The sequence below is a fragment of the Acomys minous genome (assembly GCF_964271855.1).
Source record: "Acomys minous genome assembly, chromosome: 7".
Lineage (NCBI taxonomy): Eukaryota > Metazoa > Chordata > Mammalia > Rodentia > Muridae > Acomys > Acomys minous.
Genome location: NC_140488.1, coordinates 68155659 through 68176747, shown reverse-complemented (window position 1 = coordinate 68176747; position 21089 = coordinate 68155659). Strand labels below are relative to the sequence as shown.

At 37.3% G+C, this 21089-nt stretch overlaps 1 protein-coding gene across 1 annotated transcript in view; it reads right to left on the bottom strand.

Moving 5' to 3' along the window:
• Window positions 1-21089, bottom strand: part of BRWD3 (bromodomain and WD repeat domain containing 3) — a 100557-nt gene that overhangs the window by 20520 nt on the left and 58948 nt on the right. The window contains exons 19-27 of the mRNA XM_084790969.1: window positions 14569-14752; window positions 13195-13288; window positions 9944-10093; window positions 9009-9085; window positions 8116-8284; window positions 6556-6669; window positions 5167-5274; window positions 1519-1643; window positions 513-595 (exon numbers count right to left, since the gene is read on the bottom strand). Coding sequence (XP_084647095.1) covers window positions 513-595; window positions 1519-1643; window positions 5167-5274; window positions 6556-6669; window positions 8116-8284; window positions 9009-9085; window positions 9944-10093; window positions 13195-13288; window positions 14569-14752 — 1104 coding nt within the window. The remainder of the gene's footprint in view (window positions 1-512; window positions 596-1518; window positions 1644-5166; window positions 5275-6555; window positions 6670-8115; window positions 8285-9008; window positions 9086-9943; window positions 10094-13194; window positions 13289-14568; window positions 14753-21089) is intronic.

Sequence of the window (21089 nt, the reverse complement as noted above, 5' to 3'; positions counted from 1 at the left end):
CTTCTCTTTGTAATTATGAGCTGGTATAATGAGATGAAATGAGGCAATGTAGGCATTGTCATACTATTAGGTTGCTACATAGTAGGTGCCTGAATTTAAACACTAAAGTACTCAGAGCATTCAGAAGACGCTGGTGAGAATAAAAAGCAGATTCAGCATATTTACTGGAAAAATTGACATCCCAGGTGAGAAGGAATGTGACGGTATAAGAATTCACCATATTATTCAGAATGATGAACAATCTAAAATTATGAGTTATTATTTTTGATATTACCAGTTTTGTACCTTCATTCTACAACTGAACATAGGTAATTGAAATGAGATCCAGGGGTGAAGCACTTGTAAATAACTCACGGTGTACATAAAGTTACTTAACATGATGTTTACATTTTTGTTTGCCTTACAGATTTGACTTCTTTACTCAGGTAAATCTTGAACTAGTTTCCTTTTATTAATCAGGGTTACCATTGTACTTAAAGGCTAGTAATTATGAGTGGCAGTTTTATACTTACCAATCTGCCAGTTCCTTTCTTTGGCTTCATTATAAAACTGATGTAACACAAGGAAATCAATGACATCTGGCATGTCATGATACCTACACCAAAAATAAAGCACAGTAGCATCTAATACTGTAATATAATAAATAGTGCTGATCACATGCTCCATCTTTGTAAACCCCATGGTCTCCAGAATGCTTTTACTTAAATAACACAAAGATATCATTATAGTCATTTACATATTATTTGTGTTATTATTTTTAAAATGCCATCCACTATGTTTCAATAATACTATATAAGTAAGCATCATGGAGAGGGTGGGTGGCACATGTCTTTAATCCCAGCACTTGGGAGGCAGAGGCAGGTGGATCGTTGTGAGTTCGAGGCCAGCCTAGTTTATAAAGTAACTCCCCAGGGCTAATATACAGAGAGAGAGAGAGAGAGAGAGAGAGAGAGAGAGAGAGAGAGAGAGAGAGAGAGAGAGAGAGAGAGAGAATGAGAATATACTATATAAAGGTCAGGTGAAGTGATGCATTGATGCATGCCTTTAATCCCAGCACTCAGGAAGGCAGAAGCAGGTGGATTGATGTGAGTTTGAAGCCAGCCTGGTCTACTAAGCGAGTCCAGGTCAGCTAGTAATACACAGAGAAACCCTGTCTCAGGGGTGGGGGGTGGAGTGGGGAAAAACAAGAACAAAAAAGAATACTATATAAGCTTTGGTTCCTTACAATTCTAAGAAAATATCAGCATTTAAGCATGTCCATTTTATGTGAGCAGATTAAATAACTTGCTTTGCTCATCGATCAGTTTACCCATACATGCATTTACCCATTTATAGCATATATGATACAAAGCAACAAACCAAGAACTAAACTCCTATCTTTATAATTTTAAATCATTTAGAAGTGCTACAGTATTTCTTCTCCCAGTTTTTGAGGTCTGAATGGATTATTAAATACATTGGTAACAATGGATATTAAAATTCATATAAATAAACACAGAATCAGAAATAGCTACTTACTTAATGGAAAAAGACTCTCCAGTCATTTTGCCTGAAATTGGGTCCAAAAACGCAAGTTTCAAGCAGCATAGCGTAGGTGGTCCAACCTCATATTTGATTCCTACAATCTTAACAAATTCTTGCTCCTATTCATGGAAACACCAATACATTATTTTTCTACAAATGACTTCCTTTTATTAATACATTTCATTATTACATGAATAACTTAAGAATTATCATAATACTAAATTGTTTGGAGTGTCCAATATAGCAGAAGTAGCAATAACAAACTTTTATTTTTTTTTTCATTTAAAGATATTTTACTTCTTTGTTCCCTTTGGTTTTCTTGAACACAGGGTTTCTCTGTGTAGCCTTGGCTGTCCTGTAATTCACTGTAGACTAGGGTAGCCTTGAACTGACTCAGATCTACCTGCCTCTGTCTCCCAAGTGCTGGGATCGTGTGTCCCAACAGCCTGTTTTTTTTTTTAACTTAAATTTATTATACTACTTTCCACTTCATGTTTCTCCCTTCAGCTTCTCCCATGTCCTCCCACTCCGAAACTACTGGCCTCCTTTTCTTTATTAATGTTAAATACACACACACACACACACACACACACACACACACACACACACACACACACAAATATAACTTGCTAATAAAAAAAAGCCATCTGAATAGTCATCAAAGGATAGAGCTCCACTAAGCTGAAAGTAGTCTCTTCAAACTTAAAATTTAACAGTAAGGCCAGTGAGATGACTTGTGGGTAAAAGTGCAAGCCTGGCAACTTAAGTTTACTCCCAGAAGCAACAGTGTGTGTACAAAGAAGCAACTTTCAAAAGTTGTCCTCTAGCTTTCACATGTGTGCCATAGTATGTGAATATCTGTGCACATGCATATGCACGCGCGCGCGCGCACACACACACACACACACACACACACACACACACGCATATGAAGCCCCATACAAATAATCACAAAAAGAATAGTAACCAGGTCGCTAATTAAGACAGGGCTCCAAACAATGCTGACCAGCAAAATATTCAAGGATGCTTTCCAGAACTTATGATCTTAAGTAACACCCTTAATTCTACAGGTCTTAGGTACACATCAGCCAAAGATTCTTTTTTTAATTAATTTATTCAGATTACAACTCAATTGTTATCCCATCGCTTGTATCCTCCCGTTCCTCCCTCCCTCCCGCTTTCACCCTTTTCCCCTCCTCTAGGTCTATGACCAAGGGGACCTCCTCCCCCACTATATGGTCATAGGCTATCAAGTCTCATCTTGGTAGCCTGCTTATTCTTTCTCTGAGTGACACCAGGCCTCCCCACCAAGGGGAGCCAAATATTCTTAAAATGCAAGCTTCCAACATTTCACAGCAAACTCTATGTTCCTTGGGCACTTAGAATCTTTCTGCTTTCCTCTTTCTCAATGATTCCTGAGCCTTCGTGCAAGAACTGTGTTGTAGATGTATCAGTTTGGACTATGCTCTCCAACTTGGCATTTCAGACACTAATAGGCATGCTAACTTGGAAAGGGTGAAGCTCATCAGGCCTCAGAACTACAGGAAACTCCTTAATGCCAAGAGTCAGAGAAATAGTCTTTTCCAGGGAAGAAGACACCAACTGTGTACACACAAGATATCTCTAATTCCAAACAGTTAGCCATGCAAACATACCCATACAAGTAACATACAAATTGAGCAGATTCTATTTATAAACATATGTGTGTGTGTAGGGTGTGTGTCTGTGTGTATCACAGCAATTACAGAAAAACAGAACTCGTGAATTTGAAAGGGAGCAAGGGGGCACATAGAAGATTTAACAGGAAGAAAGAGAAGGGTAAAATGATGTAATTACAAAAATAAAAATTATTTTAAGCCAGGTGTGGTGGCACATGCCCTTAATCTCAGCATTCGGGAGGCAGAGGCAGGTGGATTGCTGTGAGTTCAAGGCCAGCCTGGTATACAAAAGGACAGCCAAGGCTAACACAGAGAGATCCTGTCTCAAAAAGAAAAAAAGAAAGAAAGAAAGAAAGAAAGAGAGAGAGAGAAAAAGAAAGAAAAAGAAAAATATTATTTAAAAAAATAAGACTTCTCAGCAGATTGTGAAACTGTCTAGTTAAAAAAAAATCACCTGTTCTATTAGCAAAAATAATATATAACCATACAGACTTATGTACATGTTTGAGATAACAGATTGTTAAAACATATAGCATTACAGATTACCGGTCACATTTAAGAAACAAGAAATAAAATTTTTTAAAAAACTAATCTTCCTGGATACAGTGGCTTGATGAAGGTTCTACATAAGCATATAGAAGAGGTAGGACTGAAATCCAGGTATTATTCCAAGCCCATGGTCTTCTATAGTCCATGTACTACGATCCTAGAATTGCCTAGAACCACGGAATTAGGATTAGAAACAAGACAGAAATCTTCTCCCTTAGTTGTAGAAGAGTACTCAATTCTTATCTGATTCTGAATAGATAAGCAGGCAGTAGAGATGATCATAGAAAGATGACTTGATATTTTAATACATTAAAACATTAATATTTTATTTGCAAATGTCTAAAGCATCTACTTAAATATCCAGATTTCTCTTCTTTATCCTTCAAGATAAGCAAACAGCAACTCTTCATTTTACATACATACATACATACATACATACATACATACATACATACAATCATAGTAAAACTGCCCTGTGTTTTACTCTAAGAAACAATACCTCAAATAGAAAATATACATACTAAGGCTGCCTATAGATATTTCATGTATGATAAAGAATAAGTTCATATTAACTGACATAAAATTCAACATAAATTAGCTGTATCTATTTTACTTGATGCCATGAAGTAATGTGGATATTGTACCAAAGCAGACGATCCCACACAATATAGCCTCTAAGCTTTCTGATATTTAACCCATCTCAAAACTACCAGAACCTTGGGGATGTCTGTAGTCCACATAGTTTACCCTGGAATGCACACAATTGTTTATAGGGAAAATATTCAAGCTAGGAAATGTCTGCTTCTTTGTAGTTGAGGAATGGTAAAAACAAGAGAACCCAAAGCTTACAGAAAATCAGGGCAAATAAAAGAACACACAGCCTCAAAATTGTTAAACACTTATTTTACGTGTATGACAGTTTTGCTTTCATATACACAGGTGTACCATTTGAGTGCCTGGTGCCTGTGGAGGCCAAAAGAGGACATTAGATCCCATGGCAGTGAACTTCTGATGGTTGTGAGCCATGAGGTGAGTGCTGAGAACTGAATCCAGGTGTTCAGCAAGTGCTCTTAACCACTGAGCCATCTCTCTGGCCCCATAAAATGTTTTGTTTTTAATAATGCTACATTTTCTTTTATTTGATACTGAGGACACTACAGCCTAGGCTGGTTTGGAATTCACTATGTAGTCCAGGCAGGCTTCGCTTCCCAACAATTCTGCTTTTGCTCCCAAGAACTAAGATTAGAGGTATGAATCACTATACCCTATCATACAGATTTTAAGAAATATATATTAACTAGTCTCAAAAACACCATGCCTCAATTAATTTTAGATCCACAACACCACCGAAATATCCATGAAACAGAAAAAAAGCTTAAAGCAACTTAATCTCCAAACTCTTTCAGTTGCATTCATGCCCTTTGGGCATACTCACCCTGAGATCCATTTTGTTCCATGGCTGTTTTTGTAAATTAACACTATATATTTTTGATTTCCTTACAGCTCGCACATAAGCTTCATGTCCTTGTCTAAAATAAATAAGCTGAAACACAAAACAATGCGCCACACCATCATATTCTATTATAACTCTATACATATAATAATTCCAATTAAAAAATTCCTGATCAAATGATGTTCATTCACCATTCATGTCTATCTAACCTTGTGCTAGATTTCACATTGCTTAAATAATATGTGCAGGCTTTTTCTCCTAAGAAGCTACAAAAGCCAGCTGCAGAAAGAGGTCAAAGAGAGAGGAAAACAAGTTTCAAGGAAGGGGGAGGAGAGGGCAAAAGACACCTGTGACATTAAAGTAGAAAGGAGAGTACTGAAAGTGGAAGGGGACAGGAGAAGAAAGAACTGGGGCAGGAAGATGAGAGAGATGAGAAGGGGGTGTGGGCCAACCAAAACAAAACATTCATGAAAAACAGGTTTTTCTGTTTTTAATTCTAGAACATAATATCATATACAAATGGGATAGACTACATTCATAGGTATTCCAAGTTAGACATCTTTGCTTTACCATATTTTCTAACAGGCTGTAGTTTTCTACAATATTAGTTCTTCAATGAGGACTCAGAGTACCACTCAACTTTACAAAGTCACAACAAAGATAAAATCATCTGTTTCAAGATTCTTAAAAATCAAGCATAAGTAAATTTAACTCCTTGTTTACCTAGCACCCACTATCCTGACTACATTATACCTAACCCCTTAAAAAGGATGCAAAAAGTAATTATATTGAGTCATGTTCTTCAAGAAAGGCATACTTGGACAAATAAACCAAGATAGCACATATATAATTATAACAGAATTACAATATGAATTTCCTGGAGCTGGCAAGATGGCTCAGTCACTAAAGGTATTTGCAGCTATGTGAGCTAAGTTTAATTGCTAGAACCCATGTAATTGGTTGAAAGAGAAATAATTCCACAGAGCTGTCCTCAGAGCTCTGTATGTGCTTTGTAGCATACATATTCCTTCTATTATGCACAGACACTCAATAATAAAGGTGAAAAATAAAATTAATAAAAGATCCCAAGATTGAATGATGTCAATTTTTTAAAGCAAATTTTCTGTTTAATTTATTTTATGTGTCTGCATGAATGTCTGTACATCATGTGCATGCCTAGTAGCCACAGAGGACAGAAGAAGGTATCAGGTCACGTGGAACTAGAATGACAGACAGTTGTGAGCCACCATGTGGGTGCTAGGAAACAAGCCTAGGTCCTCTGGAAGAACAGTCAGTGCTCTTAACTGCTGAGCCATCTTTCAAGCCCAGTGTTAGTATTCCTTAAAGCAGTTTTTATTGGGCAACAAATACCTCATCTCCCATCTGTGGGACAAATGGAGAACGCCGTGGTATGGTATCTAAGATCCACTGAGGGGCAAACCATTCTTCGTTGGGTTCTCCTGCCATAGAAACAAGTCCCCCTTTCTAAAATAAAACAAACACACAAAAAAACCGATTATAGTATTTATAATAGTTCTTAAGAGCAAACTCATAAATAGTAGTATAAAGAAGGCAGGAAGAAATTACTAAAAATACCAGGTTAAATGCCCTCTGGAAATACATAATTTTTCAATATAGTCCCATATGAATTATAAATTTATTTTGTATCAATAAAAAAATCAAGTAGTTTGATTTTAGATTGCAGATAACTGACATTGCACACATTCTAAAAATAGCACATTTTTTCCTCTTTATGTTTTTAGAATACCATGTCAACTCAAATAATAATAATATAATAGTGACCATCAAGAATATAACATGGCGGGGGCTGGAGAGATGGCTCAGAGGTTAGGAGCACTGACTGCTCTTCCAAAGGTCCTGAGTTCAATTCCCAGTGACCACATGGTGGCTCACAACCATCTATAATGAGATCTGGTGCTCTTTCTGGTGTGCAGGTGTACATGCAGGCAGAACATTGTATAAATAATAAATCTTTTTTAAAAAAGAATATAACATGGCATAGACCCAGGGGAGGGGAATAGGGTGAAAGTGGGAGGGAGGGAAGAACAGGTGGATACAAGTGATGGGAAAACAATTGAGATGTAATCTGAATAAATTAATTAAATAATAAAAAAACTAAAAGAAGAATATAACATGGACCAGAGGCTGTAGCTGTGTATTCTAGATACTCAGGAAGTTGAGACAGAAGAATTGCAAGTTCAAGGCTAGCCTGAGCACCTTGAGATTCTGCCAGAAAATTTAAAAAGTAGATAAAAGATCTTGAATTTATAGCTCAGTGGTAGTGTATGAAGCACTAGGCTCAACCCCTAGTATGAATACAATTATGTTGGTGCATTACTAACCTTTAAATTTTGTATAAGAATTTGGAGAACTCATTTGGTAATAGCATCAGCCATTTTCCATTTAGATACATAGAATTCAATAGGAAATATAGAAATAGCATATTCTTGTTACAACATTAACATGTAAACTTAACTATCAAATTTAAAAAACTATGTAGATTAAAGCATTATAGCCCCTAAATAAAATTATAGTGGGGGAAAGAATAATGGGGTAAACTAACATTCAAATTCATTAAACTCTTCCAACCTATGAGTAAAATTTATATATGAATACAAATTTATAATTGGGCAATGACAAGAATAATCATTTTATATTAGCATAGCTTGTTCTCATAGAACTTTGCTGCATTTTAATAAGCAGTTGTCAATGATCTAGTGTAGTAACATATTATAAAGATGACATTGAACTGCTATCTTTGTTACAAGAAATTTAAAAATTCTTTAAAGTCAATTTAATCTTTCTTTAATTGGCTTCTAAGACAAATGCAATTTTTAGAGAAAAACCTAATGTCACTATTAAATATTCAAACATTAAATGGCAAAAATAAACAGCTTATATAATACAAACCTTCTTTCTAGTCTGTTTAGGTTTCTTCTGCCTATCTTCTAATGACTTCAAATTTTCATCTTCAGAGCTACTGTATATTTTCTGTGTTGCCTGCCTTGTTTGCCTTTTGGGAGGCTGCAAATTTATCCCAGCATCTGCTGTCCAATCAGAATATTCACTTGATGAATCACTGTAAACAAATAAAAATATAAATACCTAAATATAGAAAAGGAGTAGCTTTACCTCATAATAGAAATGTATTCATTTTTATCAAAGAGTATTATAAAGGACAAGGATTGAAAAAGAAGGGGGAAAAAAAGAAAGAAAAAGAAGGAAAACAATACAGAATTTTGATCCCTATTTGATTTTAATAAAATGCCTCATGAATAAAACTTAATACTCAATTTACTATAACAGAATTTTAAATCCCTGTTGGAAGCATAGAAGTACCTAAAATTAAACATGAATCTTATTGCTGAAATGATGAAAGAGATACAGTTTTTAAAACTGAAATAAGAGCTAGGCCTGGTAGCACACATCTTTAATCCCAGAGGCAGGCAGGATCTCTGTGAGTATGAGGCCAGCCTGCTCTGCATAGTGAACTACAGGACAGACAGAGCTACATAGTGACATCCTGTCTCAAAAACACAAAATTTGAAATAATTATGTAACATTTCAAAGATGCAGAATCATAAATTTAAAAAGCCTATTTTACAGACAGAGGGAACAAAAATTATAGTGATATCCACAGAATGTGCTAGGCATGAAGAAACAAATGGTATGTAGGCTTCAAACGCAGAACTCCTTCTATTATGTGATATTATTTTACCTATGGTTTTATCAAATTCCTGCAAAATCATGATTTCGTATTAAATGTTGAATAACTTGGGGTTGATCAAAATTGTTAAAACTACCTCGAAGAACTTTCGCTTTGCCACTCAACAACAGGGTCTTCTACAGAAGCGTCGCTTGTACCAATAGTTTCATCTTCCTGTAGTAAAGAGACAGTGATTCAAATATATGCTTAATATTATTTAGAGCAATAGAGCAATATTCTAGTTAAAATGTACAAAATTATTTTTCTACACATATCTCAAATTTATAAATAAGCATACTACATATTTTATAAGGTCTAATACTATACTACTTATTGATATAGAACATTTTTATTTCTTTAGAAAAATTGTTTAAAAGTCAAAATACTTATAACCTTCCTAAATGCTAAAAATAGCTTTAAAAATATTGCATGTGAGTATTCTTATAAGGTCAAAACATTCATGCAGGAAAAGGGAAATATTACTTTAAGAACCATAAATAGCAGAAGAAATAAAGTACTATTATAATGTCAATGTGCAATAAAGCTCTCATTATACACCTAACAAACAGAGTTGTTAAGAGAACAATAGGATTGCGGAAATAGGGACAAGAAGAAAAGAACTGCTACACTCTTTGTTCATTGTTACAATGAGTGTGGTTCTGAGATAAATCAACACTCAATGATCTGTGGAATAGGTAGAGTCCCTAATAAAAGAAAATGGATATACAAGCCAATTACAGAGTGAATCGTTTCTAGGACTGTTTACCTTATTTCTATTATTAATGTTACATTTCTTTCCATTTCTAGAAGATTTCCTTGACTATCTTATCACTGTCACAAAGACAAACTTTTGCTGGCATACGCTATGCCCTTGCCAAGATGATATCTTAGAAATCAGGAAAGACAACGAAAAGGGCTAATTGGGATATCCAAATCTGTTTAAGTGCCTTTTTCATAAGTAAACCAGAACGGATGACACAAAATAAAAAACAGCCAAAAAAATTGCATGGAATAAATCATAGGAGATCTAACCTCTGAGGAGCTGTCCGAATCTTCTTGCACCCCTGAAGTTTGAGATGATGCCTGTGAATTATGCTCTATGTTCGACCTTGTTAGGTAAGTATGCTGACGCTTGCGCTGCGTCCTCCGCAAAGACCGCCCACAGCTGGGCTGAAAATCATTCTGCCACAGAGAGGGGAACAATATTTAAAAAGAAGAAATAGTACAACACTGAACATATATAAAAACAAATCTATTAGGCAGTGGGCAGGGTAAAGGATAAAGATAAATTACTAAAAGTAAAGCAATATATAATTATAACTATATAATTCACTTTTTACTAATACTGATTATTTTCTTGTTTTGAAAATTTTCTGATCAAATATAAGATTTTCATGAAACCTAGGTTGCAAGCATTTGCCCATGTAGAGAGCATTATATATTCATTTATATAATATGGCACATTATTCACAATTATCGTATGAGGAATAAATCTCTGTATTATATTTAATTCTTAAAAACACTTTATTTCTTTAAAAGAAACATAAGAATGTCTGTTAAAGTATTAACATGCCTAATTAGATTGACCATTTATACTTCTTTCATGCCAGATTAGCATTCTTAAGATTCCTAAGGTTTATAAAAGATCTTTAGAATCAATTTAGCACAGCTTTACATGGTTCTTCACAGTTCTAATACCAGCACTTGGGAAAATTAAGCAAGAGGACTACAATAAATTCAAGACCAACCTGAGCTACAGAGTGAGAGCCTGGCCAAAAAAAGAAAAAGAAAGAAAGAAAGAAAGAAAGAAAGAAAGAAAGAAAGAAAGAAAGAAAGAGCGAGCAAAAGAAAATAAAAAGAAAAACTGTATTGGTTTACTTTTTATTTTGTGTGAATGGGTCTTTTGCCTCGATGCATGTCTATACATCACATGCATGTCTGGTGTCCATGGAGACCAGAAGAGCTCATTGATCTCTCTAGAATTGGAGTTACATATGATTATGAGCCATGTGGCGTGAGTACAGGGAATCAAACCTGGGTACTCAGTAAAAGCAGTCAGTGCTCTTAACTACTGAGCACTCTCCAGCCCCAGAAAAAACAATTTAAGACATCTTCCTTGCAGAAACATGGCGGGAGAGAATCAATTGATAGACATAAACTAAACTTTAGATTACCTCTAAAAACAGAAAGGGAAAGACTCAGAGTAATCCACATATAAAAACCAATCATCAAACCAGGTGTTGTGGCCCATACTTATAATCCTAGAACTTGTGAATGGAGGTAGGAGGTAGAAGGAAGATGTGGAGTTCAGTAGTCCAAGGTCATCGTCATCTACAAAACTGTGTTAAAGACAAGCCTGGGCCATGAATCATGGTCTCAAGAACAGTAACAGCAGCAAAAAGTAATATTCCAGCCAGTTTGCAGATCCCTGCATAATATACTACCATCTTTAACTCTGAGAAGAAACCCCAGTCTGATAAAGCATTAGGTCTCTGCTAGCACATGCCTGTATTTCCATCAATCAAGAAGCAAGGGGCAGGAGGAAAATAAGGTCAAGATTAGCCTGGTCTACATAGTAAGTGCTAGGGCAGCTGGGGTTATATAGAAAGACCCTGTCTCAAAAGTAAAACTTCAAACTAATACATATATATTATATTATATTATATTATATTATATTATATTATATTATATTATATTATACTATACTATATTATACTATATTGTATTATATTTAGGTAGTAACAGGCAATTCAGATGATATTGTTACTAGAGTTGGCAGAATACCAATTCTATATACATGTATAAAAGATACTTATTTAGGCCCTAGCTTGCTGGCACATGCCTTTGATCCCAGCACTGAGAAGGCAGAAACAAAGACAGTTGAATCTATGTGAGTTCAAGGCCAGCCCAGTCTATGTAGCAAGATCCAGGCTATCCAGGGTTAAATAATGAAACCATTAATAAAAGACATCCAGTTTTAGCTAATAAAATTTAATGTAATATCTACCTGTCTATATTATCTAATATCAATATGTTGAAAACAGTTTTGTTCATAATACCATGCAGCAAAGCTAAAGCCTTAATATATCATTAGGAACGAGTAAATTTAAAAGTCTTATAAACCAGTCTTGAAGGGCCAGTTTCTTTTTTCTCAGGCCTCAAACTCTCATTATCTTCTTACCTCAGGCCCCAAAATTTTGGGATTACAGATATGCACCACTATGTCTGGCTTCTTTCACCTTCAAAATATACAATGATGTCTAAATCCTAACCTAAATACCTAAATGTTTATATAGCTAGCCTACACCAGATAAATTTAACCAGATACCTAGCATTCCTAGATAACTCTGCAGATTGGCAAATCAGAGGAAAAAAAAAAGCAGGGATTTAGATTCACATTAGAGAGTAAATAAGCTAACAAAACCACAACATAAAAATTCAAAGTAGATACTCAAATCATGTATAAATATTGAGATGTTTATGACAATTAATCCTAAACTTGGTCATTGATATTGAAAAATAGTTAAAATTCAGGGTACATTGCTTAGCTTTTCTTTAAACTGTGAAAATCGTTGCAAATTTTCCAATTAACCACCATCTATAAAGGTGTTGTCACTTGGGAAGAAAAGGTTTACATTCTAATGTCTTTTAACTGGTGAGTGAGAAGTATTAATAAGCTTATTAGGCTGAACGCAGTACAGGCACCCTACCCATTGCTTAGCAGAGTCTATTGGGAAATGAATCTAGTACTGCCCACTGTATAGATTAGATTTTGCTGACATGATTAAGGAGGTTAGAAATTGGTCTGCAGTAGAGATCAACAAACTTTATCTACAGAGGGTCAGAATGTAACCATGTCTGGCTTTCTAGGTCAGATAATTTCTATCCTAACCACTCAATTCTGTCTTTTATAAAAATAAATAAATAAATAAATAAATAAATAAATAAATAAAAACAGCTAATGGCAAGCTATGTGCTTCAATAAAACTTAACTGAAATAAACAGGATGTCATCTATGAGTTTATCAAATCTCTTGTCTAATGTCTAGTATGTTTTACATTGTGATTAATGATCAATAAAACATTAGTTATATTTAACTATATGAAATGATATTCTAATATACATTCCATAAAAGACGATCTTTCATATCTTTTATTTATTTTATTTGTATTAGTAACCACATGATTAAGTTCCAATAGTAGACACCAACTTAAATATCCTATTGATGCATAATGGCTGCCTTTCAAATAACTTGTATTTGCAAACATTAGATTCCAACTTACTCTTTGGATAGGATAAGATGGCTTTTTCTTCTTTTCAACTGTATAAAGACTAATTTCTAGGTCACCTTTTGCATTTCGACATTCTTCTTGCACCCTAATAAAATATTGCAGGTCAAAATAATAAAAACAATGCAATAGTTTAAACATCAAACCTCAAAACTAAACACTTTCAGAATATAAAATTTATCATGCTTCAGTGGCAATATTTTTGTAATCACTACTACTACTACCCATTCTTATTAGATTTTCATCATTCCCAAGATAAATTCTGCAACTATTAAGCACTTCCTTCTCATTTTACCATTCCTCTAGGCTCTGAAAACCTCTAATCTCTGTTATTATGTCTATGAATTCATCTGCTCTATATATTTTATGTTAAGTGGCATTATAAACTTTTTTGGCATTATAAACTTTTGTTCTTTTACATATCTTATTTCACCAGGCATGATAGTTTCAAATTTTATTCATGTTACAGCACTTTCCAGAATGGCTTTGTTATGGCCTAATAAATACCACTGTATGATTAGACCCTATTCATGTATCTATTTGTTTACCGATTGATATGTGATTTGTTTCTACTATTTGCTCACATAGAGTAACTTTGCAATGAAAATTAGTGTTTGAATATCTTAAACCCTGATTTCTAGTCTACTTTTAGGAATTCTTTGAATTTTCTATATTCCAGCAGTTGCCATTCAAAAAAAATTTTCGGTGTCTTTTTTCTTGATTCCTACTCACAACAGAAAGCAGAAGGGAAAAATGGAAACTAAATATATTTTGCTACTTTTGGTTATCTGTTAAAAATACTTGGTAAAGAGGTATGGTTAAAATGAATTTACATGTCTTCTCTAACAGATTTATATATACATATTTTCCATTTACAGTTAATTATATAATTGTTATAATAAAAGGTAGTTCTATAAGTAAAAATAGTGATTCTAGATTTGAAATTATGCCAATGAAGTCCTTTCACCAATGAGGACTATTTAAATGACATTTTTAAGCACTTCTACATTGCATACCCATACTGCTCCAATACTTAATTAGCTGGTGACCTTATTCTTAGAGTCACTGTTGAATACAGAGTCTATAACTACTAGTATTCACATGAGCTCTTTCTTAATATTTGTATTCTTACCCTATAACCCCATATACTTCCAATAATGCATCACATTCTCAGTATTCTCCAGAGCATTGATCGTAAGGTGAGCACATTTTCAATGATGAAGTAATTAGAATTAGCTAATATGGAAAAGCTAATTAATATGTGATGCAACTTGATTAGAATATCTCAGTTACTAGGCTAATTTAAAATAATTCTCCTGTAAATATACAGCTTTGGATGTTCTTATGAAGGTTACCACATCAACTCACCTACTAACCCCACTGCTGAGTTCATTTACCACCACTCTTCTGCTCCAGGCCATAAGATCTCTTTCAGTGGCCATCTGGCTCCTAGGAGCATTGGTGTGCATTTGTCGAACGCCTTCAATCTGACCACTACGCCGAAGGCTAATATTTGGGGAAGAAGGTATGTCCATGTTTGGACTACTTAGAGCTGAAGCAAAAGCAAGGAAAAATACAAGTTTTAAGCAGAGATACTAATATTGTAGATTACAGCTCTAAATAAAAGTTTACAATATAGGATGTTTGGGGGCTGATGTGTATGTAACACAGTGTTAGACTACTTGCTGGTCTAGGAAGCACAAGGCCACAGATTTGATCCCTACCCCAGAAATAAGAGAGGAGAGTTGGGAAAAAGAGGACTGCTGACAATATGAAACTGTTATCCCTGTTCTACATTTTTCTGTGCCATCTTCATGCTTTCATACTGTTACAAATAAAACAAATTCTCAAGAAATGCTAAAATCTTGTATAATTCTTTTAATGTTTTCAAAGTACACTGCACAGCAGGCATCTGATAAATACACAATACAAAACCATGTCTAAATATGATCTGAAAGATTCACACATATGTATTAATAACAGTTCAACATGCATCTTTTTAAAACCTAAATTCTATCTTTGCTTACTTCATTAGGATGTTTCTGAGTAAACTAGGTATGAAGATGCACACCTGTAATTGTAATTCTTGGGAGGCTGAGGTAGATTGTGAGTTATAGGCTAGTGGGGGCTATGGAGCAAGATACTTCCTAGAAATAATGTTTGAGAGTACAATTTACAAAACTTGCAACAAAAAAAAAAGTAAAGTGCAAGTGGGGTCTGGGGAGATGGCTTGGTCAGAAAAGGGCCTGCCATGCAGGCATGAAGACCTGAGTTTGGGTCCCTAGCACCCAGTTTTGGTGTCATGTGCCTATAATCCCAGCAGCCAAGAGAGACCACGGAGATGGCTGCTAGCAGTTCAGATAAATTGGTGGGTAATAGGTTCAGTGAGAGACAATCACAAAAAATAAGGAGAGCAACTGAAGACACTCACCATTGATAAGTGTGCCTTCCTCATGCATGCATGCATGCGCGTATACGCGCGCGCACACACACACACACACACACAGAAAACAAACACATCAAAACAAACAAATCAGGTCTCCCTGTGTAACCCAGGCTGTTCAGAAATTTACTATGCATCTCAGGCTGACCTTGAACCTACTGTGATCCTTAGGCACTAGCTACCCCCAGGATAGAATTTAAACCATGAGTCACCACATCCAGCTAACAAAACATTTTTAATATCACATTTAACTTTAAAGATTAATAAGCAATATAAAAAATGCAGTGATAAAACTTTGTTTTATTCCTATAGTAAGCTTCCTGTTAATTTTTTTCATGTTTGCAAATAAAACACAAATAGAAACTGCAATCTTCAGCTACAAAAATAATCCAAACAGATGAGCATTGCAAACAGAAGTCAGTGGGGTTCCATTGGCTAATGGCATTTCCAATGTACAGCAACTTAGTGTTAGAGGGAGAGCTCTATGTTCATTTCACTAATGAAGCTCTAAATTAGGGATCTAAGAAACTCTGCCTCACAAGAGTGCCACTCAGCAAAACTTAAGTGAGTGGGGTGTTCCAAGGGACCCAAATCAAGAACTGTTTTATTATAATTCTGTGAAATACTCAAAAAATAAGTAAAATATTTTGTGTGTTGCCTCAAATTTAAATAATTTGCTTCTGTGTAACTCAACAGGTGATTTTACCAAAATTTTATATTAATTATGTAAATATAAAAAGAAACAACCAGGCACAGTGGTATGGGCCTATAACTGCAGGTCCTTGGCAGGAGGTGTGGTGGGGGGGGGAAGGCATGATGACTGCAACTTCAAGGGTATCATGGGCAAGGCTTGATCACAAATAAAAATAATGGGTTTAGTATGTGGAGACACTGAATTCAAACCCAAGCACTGCGGAAAAAAATTCTCATGTTTGCTTTTCAAAGTTAAAAACTCATATTTCTTGACAAATTAGAATTTACAAAATTCAATGTATGTGTATGTGTGTGTTTATATATATAAACACTCACATACATATACATACACAAATATATATATATATATTTTTTTCCTCAGGTACAGTGCATAGGTACATTTCACAGTAAGTTAAGAAAGATGTACAATGAATAAATAATACCATTTGTTTTTGTGGGCAGCAAGGTGGCTAAGCAGGTAAAGGTGCTTGTTCTCAAGCCTGGTGACCTGAGTTCTATCCCATGGACATACCCATACACACACTTGCACGCAAAGTCAAATGGGAATTTTTTTTAAAGAATAATTATTATTAAATAAAGTACTTGATTATATAGTAATTTCTACTGTACTGAGATCAAGCTGTTGTGTAAGTCCATTCAGGAGTTGTATTTATATTCCCTAAGGACTCCAGGCTTTTGTCTACTTTCATTCATTCAAGAAAAATGGATGGGGACAAACATCCCGGAGGTACAAAACGCACTCCCCAAACTCTAGAACGGAATCCACATGCAAACTACAGCTGCATAGAAAGCACCGACTCGCTGTTTGGGGAGGGATTTTCCGGAGACTCTAGCCAGGAGTCTCAACGAAGAGGGGAAATCTGCCCTAGGATTCCTCCTTCCACACCACCCCAAACTGCAGAGATCACCCGCCTGGGGCGAGTGGAAACGCAGGCGGAGGGTCCCAACAGGTGGAGGGACTGCAGCTCGCTGGCTATCCAGGGCCCAACCTAACACCAATCATAGTGGATTGAGCCTGCAAACAGCGGCAGTGAGAAGTCAGCTTGAAACTGCTTCCACAGACATATCAGGAGACGTGGGTCTTGCCTAGAGCGATAGCTGAGCGTCAGAGCCCGGCGGGAAGACCTGGTTCCAACCCGCGGGTTTCCTCCAGAGCTCCGCACCGCGATTGTGCCTACCCAGCCAGTAACAAGGCACTGGCCCTGCACTCCCTGAACTAGAGAGCCGATCCGGGGCCCTTGGCCCGACCAAGGCAGGCACTCTCACATTATCGGGAGTCGAGACTTGGGTGGGTCGTGTTTGCAGTGTCTAATTGCTGACCCAGAGCATTAGTGGAGCATCAGAGCCCGGCGGGAAGACCTGGTTCCGACCCGCGGGTTTCCTCCAGACCTCTGCACCGCGATTGTGCCTACCCAGCCAGTAACAAGGCACTGGCCCTGCACTCCCTGAACTAGAGAGCCGATCCGGGGCCCTTGGCCCGACCAAGGCAGGCACTCTAACATTATCGGGAGTCGAGACTTGGGTGGGTCGTGTTTGCAGTGTCTAATTGCTGACCCAGAGCATTAGTGGAGCATCAGAGCTCGGCGGGAAGACCTGGTTCCAACCCGCGGGTTTCCTCCAGACCTCTGCACCACGATTGTGCCTACCCAGCCAGTAACAAGGCACTGGCACTGCACTCCCTGAACTAGAGAGCCGATCCGGGGCCCTTGGCCTGACCAAGGCAGGCACTCTCATATTATCGGGAGTCGAGACTTGGGTGGGTCGTGTTTGCAGTGTCTAATTGCTGACCCAGAGCATTAGTGGAGCATCAGAGCCCGGCGGGAAGACCTGGTTCCAACCCGCGGGTTTCCTCCAGAGCTCCGCACCGCGATTGTGCCTACCCAGCCAGTAACAAGGCACTGGCCCTGCACTCCCTGAACTAGAGAGCCGATCCGGGGCCCTTGGCCCGACCAAGGCAGGCACTCTCACATTATCGGGAGTCGAGACTTGGGTGGGTCGTGTTTGCAGTGTCTAATTGCTGACCCAGAGCATTAGTGGAGCATCAGAGCCCGGCGGGAAGACCTGGTTCCAACCCGCGGGTTTCCTCCAGACCTCTGCACCGCGATTGTGCCTACCCAGCCAGTAACAAGGCACTGGCCCTGCACTCCCTGAACTAGAGAGCTGATCCGGGGCCCTTGGCCCGACCAAGGCAGGCACTCTCACATTATCGGGAGTCGAGACTTGGGTGGGTCGTGTTTGCAGTGTCTAATTGCTGACCCAGAGCATTAGTGGAGCATCAGAGCTCGGCGGGAAGATCTGGTTCCAACCCGCAGGCTTTCTCCAGAGCTCTGCACAGCTTTCCTGCTATTGGGCCTACCCACCCAGTCACAAGGCACTGGTCCTGCACTCCCTGGAATAGAGAGCTTATCAGGGGCTCTTGGCCCAAACAAGGCAGGCAATCTCACAATATCAAGAGAAAAAACGTGGGTCTTGCTTGCAGTATCTAATTGCGGACCAGGAGCGACCTTGGTCCCTCCAGGCATAGAGTTCTGGGAGAAGGTGAACACCTCTACAGGGTATAGAGACAGACCTAAAAGACAGCTACACCTCCAGAAGATCTGATTTACCTGGGATCTTGACTACAAAGCCACAGGAAGGACAGGCAGCAGAGATCAACCTACACAACCAGAACGTCTGTGTGTGGACCTTAATCTAGGTCCCAAAACTGCTGATCTGAATCACAGCAGTAAAATCCAAAGAGAAATCTACTTTGGATGACTCAGCCGGGAGCCCACGGTGCAGAGGAAAATCACCAGAAGGGAAACCAGATCAACTACCTGTTCCACGGAAATACTCCTTGATCCCCACAGGCAAGAGCACCTGACCTATAATCAGTCATCAATTAACCACTCTCAACCAGCGAAGGTCACTACAAAATATCTTCCAACATCAGAGACATCAAAATGACAAGAGGACAACGAAAGAATGCTAACAAAAACCAAAACAGTTTGGCATCTCCAGATCCCAGCATTCCCAATGAAAACAACCTGGAGAACCTAACAGCAATGGATAGTCAAGAAAAGGACCTCAAAGCCCTAGTAAAGACAATGATAAAGGAAGAATCAATTAAAATCTGTAAACAATTGCAGGAGGAGGCAAACAAGAGGGCTGAAGAGTTAAAAGAATCATATAAAGAGGCATTTGAAGAATTTCAGAAAAATATAAATAACCAGATGAAGGAAATCATTAAAACAGTCCAAGACATGAAGATAAAAATGGAAGCTATGATACAGGAACACACAGAAGAAAAACGTGATCAAGAGGCATCAAAGAAGAAAACAAAGATCTCAGAGGTGGCATTATCTAACAGATTGCAAGAGATGGAAGAACGAATATCGGGACTTGAAGATACAATCGCAGAACTGGAATCAACCATCCAGGAAAATGCTAAATCTGAAAAGCTCCTGACACAAAGCATTCATGAAATAAAAGATAACATGAAAAGACGAAACTTGAGAATAATAGGGATAGAGGAAAGAGAAGGCAACCGACTCCACAGTCCAGAAAATATCTTTAATCGAATAATAGAAGAAAATTTCCCCAATTTGAAGAAGGAGATGCATACGAGCATACAAGAGGCCTACAGAACACCAAACAGAATAGACTTGAAAAGAAAATCTTCCCGTCACATAATAATAACAACGCAAAATATACAGAACAAGGAAAAAATATTAAAAGCGGCAAGAGAAAAAGGCCGAGTAACGTATGAAGGCAAACCTATCAGAATTACTCCTGACTTCTCAGCAGAGACCATGAAAGCCAGAAGGGCCTGGACAGGGGTTCTGCAAACCCTAAGAGAACACAGATACCAGGCAAGACTACTATATCCAGCAAAATTATCAATAACCATTGATGGTGAAAACAAGATATTCCATGACAAAAACAAATTCAAACAGTACCTAGCCACAAATCCGACTTTACAGAAGTTACTAGAAGGAAAACTCTACCCCAACTGGTCTACAACCAAAACTACATAGGAAATGGGTAACTATACCATTGCAAAATCACAACCTCACAAAATCTTGACTCTTACAAATACCAAAAATGAAGGGACTTACCAATCACTGGTCATTAATATCTCTCAATGTCAATGGTCTCAATTCTCCAATAAAAAGACACAGACTAATGGAGTGGTTGCATAAACACGACCCAACATTCTTCTGCATTCAAGAAACACATCTCAACCACAAGGACAGACATTGCCTCAGAGTAAAGGGTTGGGGGAAAATATTCCAAGCAAATGGTCACAAGAAACAAGCTGGGGTAGCCATTCTAATATCTAATAAAATAGACTTTCAACCAAAATTAATCAAAAGGGATGAGGATGGACACTTCGTACTCGTCAAAGGTAAAGTCAACCAAGAAGACATCACGATTTTGAACATCTATGCTCCAAATACAAGGGCTCCCACATTTGTAAAAGAGTTATTAACAAAGCTTGCCCCACTTATTGATACCCACACATTAATAGTGGGCGACTTCAATACCCCACTTTCACTCAAGGATAGGTCTTTGATTCAAAAACTAAGCCAGGAAATAACCTCATTAACCAATGTCATGAATCAAATGGATCTAACAGATATCTACAGAACTTTCCACCCAAACGCAAAGGAGTATACCTTTTTCTCAGCACCCCATGGAACATTCTCTAAAATTGATCACATAGTTGGTCACGAAGCAAACCTCAACAGAT